The sequence below is a fragment of the Sclerotinia sclerotiorum genome, genomic scaffold (genome assembly GCF_000146945.2).
Source record: "Sclerotinia sclerotiorum 1980 UF-70 scaffold_4 genomic scaffold, whole genome shotgun sequence".
Taxonomy (NCBI): domain Eukaryota; kingdom Fungi; phylum Ascomycota; class Leotiomycetes; order Helotiales; family Sclerotiniaceae; genus Sclerotinia; species Sclerotinia sclerotiorum.
In genome coordinates, this window is record NW_001820832.1 from 445658 (window position 1) to 456938 (window position 11281).

At 42.8% G+C, this 11281-nt stretch overlaps 4 protein-coding genes across 4 annotated transcripts; 2 read left to right on the plus strand and 2 right to left on the minus strand.

Moving 5' to 3' along the window:
• Positions 1-970: 970 nt before the first annotated feature.
• SS1G_03273 (predicted protein) lies at positions 971-1618 on the plus strand (the record flags this gene model as incomplete). Its single annotated transcript, XM_001595134.1, has 1 exon — positions 971-1618. The coding sequence occupies one exon, from the start codon at positions 971-973 to the stop codon at positions 1616-1618; it is 648 nt and encodes a 215-aa protein (XP_001595184.1).
• Positions 1619-1932: 314 nt separating this feature from the next.
• On the minus strand, positions 1933-3216 carry SS1G_03274 (hypothetical protein; the record flags this gene model as incomplete). Its single annotated transcript, XM_001595135.1, has 3 exons — positions 1933-2836; positions 2891-3126; positions 3193-3216. 3 exons carry the CDS (start codon positions 3214-3216, stop codon positions 1933-1935), a joined length of 1164 nt encoding a protein of 387 aa, XP_001595185.1.
• A 973-nt stretch (positions 3217-4189) lies between these two features.
• On the plus strand, positions 4190-8326 carry SS1G_03275 (hypothetical protein; the record flags this gene model as incomplete). The annotated part of the gene is made up of 4 exons (XM_001595136.1): positions 4190-4198; positions 4262-4697; positions 4750-8191; positions 8281-8326. 4 exons carry the CDS (start codon positions 4190-4192, stop codon positions 8324-8326), a joined length of 3933 nt encoding a protein of 1310 aa, XP_001595186.1.
• A 1733-nt stretch (positions 8327-10059) lies between these two features.
• SS1G_03276 (hypothetical protein) lies at positions 10060-10824 on the minus strand (the record flags this gene model as incomplete). The annotated part of the gene is made up of 1 exon (XM_001595137.1): positions 10060-10824. The coding sequence occupies one exon, from the start codon at positions 10822-10824 to the stop codon at positions 10060-10062; it is 765 nt and encodes a 254-aa protein (XP_001595187.1).
• Positions 10825-11281: the final 457 nt, after the last annotated feature.

Here is an 11281-nt window from a genome sequence, read left to right on the forward strand (position 1 = left end):
ACGCCCTACTAATCCTGTGTATTTTCCCCATCATATCAACATTCTGGGGGACGAATAACACTACATAAATTCCCTTCATACCTTTATACCGGACTAACTTTCCAAAATACCATAACTACCATACTATTCTACATACCACCAACTATACAATAAAACCCAAAAACCCCCTCCATCCCATTCACTCTAATAACCAACCTAATTAACTTTCCCTTCCCTTCCACTCCCTTCACTCCGTCGTACTCCCCTCCACCTCCACCTCCTTATACCGTAGTAATCTTACAATTTACAACCTACGATCTCCCCCTTTCAACTTCCCATCCCTATCCCCATCTCAACTCACCTACCTAACATAAAACTAAAACTAAAACCAAAACCAAACCAAAAATAAAATCCTTCCAATCTCAAAACCTCAAACTCCAAAACTCCAAAAATGAACCAAATCTCAAATCTCAAATCCCAATCACCAAACAATACAGTCAACCAAAAATCAACAACCAAACCAAAAAACCAAAAAACAACAACAAACAAATCCAGCAACACCAACTATTTCCCCCAAAAACACCTAATTACAACCTACCTATCCAGATATCATTCATTGTACAGCTAGTTCTACACCACTTTCCATAAAAAACAGAAACACAGCAGACAAAATTATTTTTAAACAGGTACTGAACAAGTATTATTGTGTAACTATATATTCACCCCTTTTTTTTCTCGGGTTCGCTTCGAGATTTCTTTATATTTTATTTATTTTCAAAGTAAATTCATAGATTACACATACATAGTACACAGATTTACAGATTTACAGACTTCTCAAGAAAATTGTACTTTTTACAAACCTCTCTTGATACAGCAAAGCAAAGCAAAAGAGGAATTTTCTCGAAAAAAAAAAAAAAAAAAAAGGTACGCAAGCTCGAGATTAGCTCACCCCCAAATCCCAAATCCCAGATCCCTCACCCCAGACACAACCATGTCTCGCAACAACCCAAGCCGCTATCCCTCAAACCAACAAGCAGCACGATCTACACGTGGACAAACAAACACAAACAGACAAGGAGACAGACAAATCCCCAGTCCAGAGCGCATGTCCGTACCCGTTATTTCTCGGCATACGCATCCAAGCGATCCATCCACATCATTTGTGTCTCCTCCAATGACTGGATCTACATCATCGAGTATGATGTCCAGTTTTGAACTAGCCGGTAGTGAGTATTTGGAACCTACATTAGCCGAGAGTACCTACGCGCGAGGCGGTGCATCTAGTGCTGACATTCGCGGTTCTAATGATCGCACTGGGAATACCACTCCAAAGCCATGGGGAGGATTTGCGCAATACATGGGTATGCAGGGCGAACGGAATGTCGCGAAGGAGACTGGAACTAATGCTCGTCGTGCTCCTGTGGCTGCGGGAAATGAACATCGTGGAATAGTTTCTAGAGACTCTAGGGCTACGGAGAACGATAGATATAAGAATGAGCAGGGTGATGCGTCGTTCATAGAATCGGTTGAGTTTGAGCCTACTATTCGCCCTTCAAAATATAAATCTTCGTTTGCTGATCGTAAGAACTATAAGTCTTTCGCTAGAAGCGGGAATTCAAACGATAGGGGAGGAAATTAGTCAAGATGAACAAGATAACCGAGACGTTCAAGATAAAGGACCAAAGACTTCACTTGAAAAAAAAATTGACAAAGGACGAAAGATTTCATTTGAATAAAAATTGACAAAGAGCGAAAGACTTCGCTAGAATAAAAATTTATGCATTTTTCACAACCTCGTTGACCATGTGCCAGTGAACTAAAGTATGATTTGATAATGATTTTTGAGATGGGCAAATTGCCATCTGACAGATAGAATACACAACAAAGTCATGGGACATGATGTGGCCTGTAAATAAGGAAGCCCGTGAAGAAAATAAGAAAAATTATGACAAGTTATACCTTCCGGCGGGTTGATTTGGGCCGTTCCCGTTTAGGCTTGACTTCAACCTTCTCCTCTTCCGACGGTTCTTCGTCCTTGATATGATCGTGCTCAAAGTCCTCACTCCCCGGAGTGTCTTCAGCATTCTCCGTACTTCTATCATCAAGTTCGGAAGTGATTTCCTCTTTCACGTTCGTTTCTTGGATTTTTTCCTTCATTTCTTGTACGGCCTTTGCACCTTCATCTTCCTCCCCGTTCAAAGTTCGGCACCCAAAGCATCTCCATTGCCCCAAGTCTGCTAAAGTTTTTGTACCAGGTGGTGCTTGACCATTGACAAGTCGACAAGTTTTGCATATCAACGCCAGTCGATTCTTAGGATGTGTTTCATCCTCTCCCAGCAATAAATCTAACACTCGATCGTACCAGTGTCCTTCTGCGACAAACTCTCCATTCTGGGTATGTTGACCTTGTGCATATTGAGATGGACCTGAAAATGCGTTTGGTGCAAATTCGGGAGGGCCTGGCTCGCTACGAGGAGCAATAGGCGGCGGAGATGGAGCAATAAAGGCAGGAGGAGGAGTCCTGTTACCAAGTGGTTGAGGGGTAGCAGGATGACTCGGAATTTGGTTAGGACGGGGTATATTCGCTGTCGCAGGTGGGCCCATACTTGTTCGTGGGGGGTGCGCATCTTTGTTCTTTGGAGTCTTCTTCGCGGATGGAGTTCTCTTTGGTGCAGTAGGTTTTGGTGGAGCGCCACCATATTTCTCTAGAAGTTCTTGTGTGGAGTTGTATTTCGTGGCAGCCTTCAATTTGTCGATAGTCTTGGCCCTTTCGGCTTGTTGTTCCTCCAAACGATGCGTGATGGATTCAACCATATAATCATAATATCTCGTTATGCCACTTCGAATGAGATAAATTCTGTAATAGTATCAGTATGTGACGGAGATAACACGTTTCTTTAGTGATACTAACATTAACGGACTTCCCGCAAGACCAGTATACTCCAAGGCCGTCAAATTCTTCCAACCGATCACCAGAAGAACTATGACGAACACGACCAAATATGCGAAACTTGAATATAACGTCCATAATGCCTTCACACGTCTGCCACGAAGTCTGCGAGACTCTAACTGTGCTTGTGATTTCGAGATTTTCTCTGCCAAAGCGGATAATGTCTTCTCAAAGGAAGCAGGGGAATTATCCTCACGCTGCGAAACAAATATTAAGTTAGTGTGACGCCCTGAAAGCACATGTCAAAATGAAGCTTCACATACCTTCCATGGCCAAAGGGAAACCATTTTGAAGAATATTTTTAAATATGATGATAAAGTAGAAGTAGTCAGTCAGCTCATGGTGAAGTCGTATCAATAATAAGTAGTAAATAAAATGAACAACACTTCGTGGTGGAGGGGATGAAGTTTCCAAGGTAATAGCTTCGTCACTTTGTAGCTAAGCTGGCTGACTCCTATAGGTAGGCATTAATGCACTAGGTAGTTCGTGGGTAGGGTTGGTGGGTGGATAGGGCAGGTGGGTGGGTAATTTCGGTGATTGGATTGGCGTGAACCTAGTTATGATACAGAGTACAAGACAGTGTACACATACATGATGATGGCGTGTGCACAGACTATATAATTGGGAACATTTGAAAATAGCTGTATTAAGCTGCGAGAGCTCAAAACTATGGATCCCGCCGAGCCCACGCCAGGCCGTGACACCCTAAACATGCACTTGTGGTTAATTATTACGGGCATTAGAAGCATTTAGAAGCACCAGCAAGCACCCACAAAGCACCCGACAAACACTAAAGTTTTACAAGCATCACAAGCATTGTCACTATTTTGATTTGATGTACTCGTATTATTGAGATACGTTTTGGCCCATCACTCAACACGGCTAGGTAGGGTACATGTACGGGGTAAGAGGCTCACTTTTTAATACTGTAGGGAGGTACACCACTATGGAGCATATCTTATGGGGATTTCGCTTTGTCTTTTATTACTATCATCTGTTATATAAAGTTAACTACCTAGGTAGGTAAGACTTAGTTTTAGAAGTTGACAGGTATTATATCTTATATCTTCAATATTCTACGATTCTACCCATTACTCATACAATAAATAATATTTCTTTTCTTTCTTGATTCAAACTTGCTGATTATGCTCATTAATATATTACCACTTCACTTGTATCAAATGTTATCATATGCAGTAATTTATGAATAGTTAAAAAAAAAAAGTGACAGAACCACCTCACTCGCCATATGTGGAAAGAATGTTCCAGGTATGTTTGTTCTTTAAATATGGATCGCAACCTTGCAAATAAAATAGCTGACGAATTTCAAAGAGAATTAAAGCTCAAATAGATAGTCGCATCGAAGAAGAGAAGGCACGACTAAACGCTACACACCCTTCCGTTCAAAGATCGGCTTCTACATCCTCAATCTCAAGACGATCTGCGAACGAATCCCCTTCTCGAAAACCACGGAAACCACGGCTAAAAGAAGATGATGAAATAGGTGGCAGAGGCCCAGATCCTGCAGACTTTGAATCTGCTTTTGTGATTGAAGACGAGTCTGAGGCTTCAACTCGAGCTGGGACACCAGCCGGTGAGAACCTTCACCCAATGGCGGGAAATGCGGATAAGCCCTCGGGCGGCAGTCCTTCTGCTGCGAATGGCAGTGAGAAATCAGCGGATGCCACCCCAAGAGCTTCTGCTGAGCTTCCAACTGAGGTTAGAACTAAGTTGCGAAAGCTGGAAAAGTTAGAGGGCAGATATCAAGGTGGGGTTGACATGCATAGTTTCAGTCTACATATATTAATGCGATTTCATAGAGCTACTCAAGTCCTACCGAGTTGCACATGCTCGTGCCGTTTCGATCGAACCCTTCGAGAAAGTCCTCAAGGAGCATACACCTATCGGTTCTATCCAAGAACCAGATTCGCTGGTTGAATATCTCGACCAGCAGAAACAACAAGGAGGATTAGTTAGGGACGAACTCACACGGGTATCTGCAGAGCGCGACGAATACAAAAAGAAGTACGAAGAGTCCGAAAAACAAAATGCTAGTCTGAGGGAGGAGCTCACGTCTCTTCAAAACTCTACTACCGTTGGCGGAAGTTCCACTACTGGTTCCACGGAAAAAGCAGAGACTAGTAGCATCAACACCCCATCCACTTCCGTCAAATCCCCTGTTACATCGGTACTTGGAATTTTCTCTCCCAAACAGAAGCCACAATCCTCCGACAACAAGGATGTTAATGAGGAATTCTTCTCGTACGACGATGAATTGCCAAAATTACAATCAGACATCAAAGCTAAGTCGGCAGAAGTTGATGAGTTAAAATCGAAAGTGTCTTCATTAGAAAAGGATCTTATCGCTGCTAAAGAACTAGGTTCTAGTCTAGCGAAAGATTTGGAAAAGGTAACCCTCGAGTCGAATGGTTCCATCAAGGAGGCTACCAGTTTGGCCCAGTCCCGTCAAGAGCAACTGGATATCCAGGAGGGAGAGACTAAGAGGCTCAGTGATAAGTTACAAGCAACTGAAACACAGCTTGCTGAACTCGAAAAGACCTTGGAAGCCCAAAAGAAAGAGCACTTAGAGAGATTGGGCCAATCACAAACCACTGAAACACATGTCACCGAGCTCGAGAAGGCCTTGGAAGCTGAAAAGAAGGAACACTCAGGAATATTGAGTAGATTAAAAACGACGGAAGCCCAACTTACCACACTCGAAGAGACTTTGGAAAATGAAAAGAAACAGAGCTCAGAGAGATTCTCGGTCCTGAAATCAGAGCTCAAAGACCAAACAACAACGGCAGAGAAGAAGCTCAAGTCCGAGTTGGATAGTCGTAAAGAAGCCGAGCAACAAGTTGGGCTCCTTAAAGTTCAGATTGAGGAACTTAATGCATCAAAAACTAAAGATCTTAAGTCCCAGTCTAATGCTCGTAAAGAAGCCGAGAAACGAATAGAGCTACTCGAAGCTCAAATTAAGGAGCTTACAGAGTCAAAGGAAACAGACGCTAAGCGCGTCAAAGAGCTTGAGGGCGAGATTGAAGCTCTAAAGACCAGCGAGGAGCCAACTCCAGCAGGTGAAGACGTCCTTGCATCCGTCCCACCCACACCATCAACATCGACACCCTCTACATCCAACAAGAAGAAATCAGGCAACAAGAAGAAGGGCAAGAAAAATGGTAATGCCACTGCTAATAAAGAGCCGCCTCCTGCCTCCGTGAAGGCCCCTAATCTTGAGACTGTTGTTGATAATTTGCGAGCTGAACTCGATCAAATTAGGACCAGTATCGCTGATAAGGATAAGCAAATAGCAAAGTTAGAAGCAAACCGCAAGAATGAGGAGAGTCTCAGGGAGGAGATTGAGAATCTTCAAGAAAATTTGCTTATTATTGGTCAAGATCATGTGACGGCTAAGGACACAATCAAAGAACTTCGAGCCGAGAAAGCTGCTCTTGAAGAGAAGACGAGCAAATTAGAGGCTGAAATTAAGGGCCAAGAAAATGGAAAGATATCTTCGGACGAGATGGAGAAGGAGAAAGCTGCTTTAGCAGAACAGCTCGCTCTTGTAGAATCCAAGCTACAGGCGAAAATAGATTCTGGCATCGAGGATGAAGCAAAGCTATTGGCGGAACGGACCAGTTTGCAAGAAGAAAAAGCTGCTCTTGAAGAAAAGGTTGCCAAGCTAGAGGCTGAGATCGAAACTCACAAGACAGCTTCAGCTAAACTAGAATCTGAAATCGAAGTTCACAAGAATGTCGCAACCAGATTGCAGGAGGAGAAGGTCGCGTTTGAAGAAAAGGTCGGCAAGTTAGAGTCTGAAATCGGGAATCACAAGATAACTTCGACTAAATTGGAAGAAGATTTCAAGAAGATTACATCTGAGTATGAAGATTTGAAGATGAAATCAAGCACAATGCAGAAAGACCTTGGTGCCGCCGAGCAATTGGCTACAACACGTTACAGGGAGCTGACAGATCTAAAACAAGTTCTACAAAATGCACAACCGGAACTGAAGAGTCTGCGCACTGAGAACGCGAACTTGAAAAGTGTCAGGGATGAGCTGAACGCTCGTACTTCTGAATTGAGGAGATTGGAAGCTCGAGAGAAAGATCTGAAGGGTGATCTTGCTAGTTTCAAGAAGCAAGCTGCTGATAGAGAAGGTGAGATTAGATCTTTGAATGAGAAGGTTGTTCAGGAGACAAATGGCCGACTTCGAGCCGAGAATGAAGCCAGTATAGCGGGCCGTGATTTGCGAAAATCTGAAGCTGAAAGGGTTGTACTGTCGTCCTCGCGCGAAAAAACCATTAGAGATCTATCAAAGGTTCAAGAAGAAGCCGGGAAGTTACGTAGTCGCGTTCAAGATCTTGAAGGACAGGTTTCAAAACTTTCTACTGAGACCAAGGGGCTCCGCGAGGAGGTTGAGCTAAGGGGTTCTCAATACAACAATGCACAAGGTCTTCTTGGAAGCATGAGAGATCAAACAGCTGAGATGGTCATACAACTAAAGGAAAAGAAAGAACAAGCAGAGAGTCTTGAAGAAGAACTCGGTGAAGTTCAGAGGTTATTAAGCGAGCGAACTCGAGAGGCAGAAAAGATGCGGGGACTCATGGACGGTGTGAATGATCGAGCTGATGCCATGGTTCGGGAAATGAGAGAGCGCATGGAAGTTGCCATTGAAGAGCGCGATCGAGCCGAAGATGAAGCTAGTACCAATGCTCGTCGTAGATCTCGAGAAGTAGATGAGCTCAGAACTAAGATTAGAGATTACGAGCGCCAGATTAAGCAAGCAAGTGACGACCGAGATGAATTGGAAGAATCAAAAAAGGAATACAAGAGGCGTCGTGATGAACTCGAGGGTATTGCCGAAAAGGCATCCCAGGAAACTAATGATATCCGCTCAGCAATGAGCGAACTTCGAAATGCATTGAATGGCAGTGAAAAGCAACTTCGTGATGCTGAGAAACAGAAAGCGGATGTACGAAAGCTTCTTGATGAAGCCAATCAACGATATGAAAAACTTCAAAAAGAATTCAAGGCATTACAGATGAAGACATCGAGATTAAATGATGTTTCTTCGAGATCTAGTATCGATTCTGGAAGATCAAAAAGCCCGGCAAATGGAAGGAGAGATGGTGGTGGTACTGCATCGATTGATACTTATTACGTCAAGACGATTTTGTTACAGTTTTTGGAACAAAAGGATAAGAGAATTCAGCAGAATTTGATCAATACCGTTGTTGGACAATTATTACATTTAGATAAGTAGGTTTTTTGGTTTTTTTTTGCTAATTTATTCTATGCGGATTATGGATGTTGATGATGATGATGTACTAATGAGATTGAAATCATAGAAATGAACAGGATAAATGGATTGCAGCCATTTCCAGCTGGAAATGAATAAACTATTGGTATTGGTACCTAGCGATAAAGTTAAAAATCAGAATCACGGCTAGGAAAGAATTGGTATTATTCGATAAATGTCTGTTTGTTTTGTTTGTATATTAATATTTTTGTGCATGCGGCTTGCATTGGATTGGATTGAGTGAATGCTTGTTTACAGCGTATTGTTTTGATATTAATGAAGGAATGTGAATATCAATATGATGGAGTGAGAGATAAGTGAGTGAGAGGGATAAGTGAGAGTTTTTTTTTTTTTTTTTTTTTTTTTGAATGCGTTTAGATTGGGGATGAGGAATTCTTTGTTGTATACCATTATCGTGTCGTACCGTATCATGTTAGTAGAGTTAGTAGAGTTAGTATGAGATAGAGTTATTCTTAGAATCGAATCGCTATATGGATGAATTTTTTTTTAAGAGGGATGGATGGATGGCTTTTTTTAGAGGGATGGAAGATGATTGATTGAATAAATGGATGAATGAGTATACTGTGGTTGATTATTTATTGTTTATTGCCTAATTAGGTATTTATTATTTATTATCCAATATTCAATAATCAATAATCATAGTGATATTTACAAGATTGAGGTTGAGTGAGGTTGAGGTTGGTTATTAATGGATAGTAGGTAGACAGTAGGTACCTAGGTAAGTTGGTAGGTAAATATTCTTCACTTAAAAGTAAATTAAGAATAATTACTAGGTATAAATTCATCTCCACTCGTATCCTTTCGTGTACCTTGGATGTCGCTTTGTTTTTTTACTTTTACTTTTTATTGCGAATTGCGAATTGTGAATTTCTCATTGCGAATTTTTTTTGTTTTGTTAAATTTTATTTGGTTTTGTTAGATTAAGTACCTTCCCACCATCAATTACTCACCCATCACCCAATCATCCATCACTCCATCCATCCACCACTCCATCCATACATCCATACATCACTCATCAATCCCTAAAAACCCTTAAATTTAACAACTTAAAACCTAAAGCCCCCCAAACCGCCCCCCAAAAAAACCAAGGAAGATCAAACAAATCAAGGAACTTCAAAATAACTAAAATAATCCGTAGAACCTCCCCCGCTGATTCCTCCTCCTGGTATGTATATTCTTTGATTGATTGCTATGGCGGATGTGTCGTGCTGTTTTTGGGAAATGAGGGGGAGGATGTTAGTTGGTGGTTTTGTTTTTTTGGGGGGTGGGGTTTGTGTTGGGGGATGAGGGACGGGTAGAGAGGGGGGGGGAGAGGGAAGTGAAGCTATGGATTGGATGGGGAATGGATGGATGAATGGATGAATGGAAAAAGTAAGATAGGGGAATGGAATGGAGGAAGAGTAATCCTATGAATCTCCTCTCTTTTCTTTTTCTTTTTCTTTTTCTTCAGAATAAGAACATAGGTAGGGTATAAGTAAAAAAAAAAACACATACCCTAGGAACATCCATCGGAGCATATTCCCTCCACTCATCCGTCAGCACATCATACGCCTCATTCAACATCAACACTTCTTCCCCCTTATCCCCACCCACATCCTCACCCACATCCTCATCCCCACCCCTTCCACCCAACCCCCCCATAACAAATATCTGACTCCCCACCACCGCCGACGCCATTCCCCGTCTATCGGGCGAACTCATCGTCTTCCGTTCTTCCCACGCATTAACCCGGAAAATCATACACAAAATTCGTTATCTTTTACATCCTCCTCCACATCAATACGTCACATCTCCCTTCTCATCCTTCTCACCTCTCCCCCTCCCACCAATCACAAAAAAAAAGTCCAATATCCTCCAAAAACCCACTTGCGGGCACGATACCTCCGATTGCGGGAGTGGAGGAAGCGAGGTTAGGAGTTCGCGACCGGATGTGTAGGCTGTGAAGGGAATTTGTGATTTTGGGTGTCGGTGGGGATGGGGAGGAAATGTTGAGATTAAAATGAGTGAGGCCGCCGGCGAGGTAGATAGAATTTCCTCTTGAGGCTGTAGCAGCGGCTGCTACTTGGAGGGAAGGGGGAATATCGAGGGAGAGCGGGGACCAGATGTTGGTTTCGGGGTGGTAGATGTAGGAGTTGGGGGCTGTGGTTAGGAGGGTAGGATTGAGGGGGGAGCTGGGGGTTAGACCGCCGAGGAGATAGATGGCGCCGTTTATGACGGCGGCGTTGGGGTGGGTTAGGGGGAGGGGGAGAGGAGCGACGGTACTCCAGGTATTGGTTTCGAGGGAGTAGCGCTGGGTGAGGGTTGTGGGTTCGAAGGGGTGCGTGGGGTCGTTGGTGGGGGTTACGCCGCCGAGTATGTAGATGTATGGTTCTAGGTAGACGGTTGCGTGTTCTTTGCGGGGAGAGATGGGGATAGGTGGGAGAGCATGCCAGGAGCCGAGGTTGGGATGGCTGTTGGTGATGGTGTTGATGTTGGAGGGGGATTGAGGGATTGCGATGCTAATAGTTTGAGGGATAATGGTGAGGTATGTGAGGAGGATGGGAAGGGGGTGAAAGTGGAAGTGGATAATCATTGTGATGAATGAATCGATGTGAATTGTAATATATATACTAGAACTATAGAAATGAAAGGCAAATTAGTAATGAAGCAAAAAGAACTTATGAGCTTGCGAACCTGATAACTTCTCATTCAAAACTTCAAATTCCAAAAGGACAAAAAAGGGAAACCCAAAATATATTATAACATATTACATTCTAGATCCTCGTTCCACCGATGAAATATCAAACACGCATCATACAGTACGATTGGCCAATTCCCCTTCTGATATTCATTTCTCCTCAACAAAAATGTGCGTCGCGTGTAACGATGTCACGTCATTGTTTGATTAATGCATATTGATCATCGAATAGTGATTATCGTATAATCACTGATTAATGCATTCATTTATTCTACTGTTGAACAAAATGCATGTCGGGATTTTCGGAAATGGTTGATACGATTGATCGTCAATGGATACCATAGGAGACTGG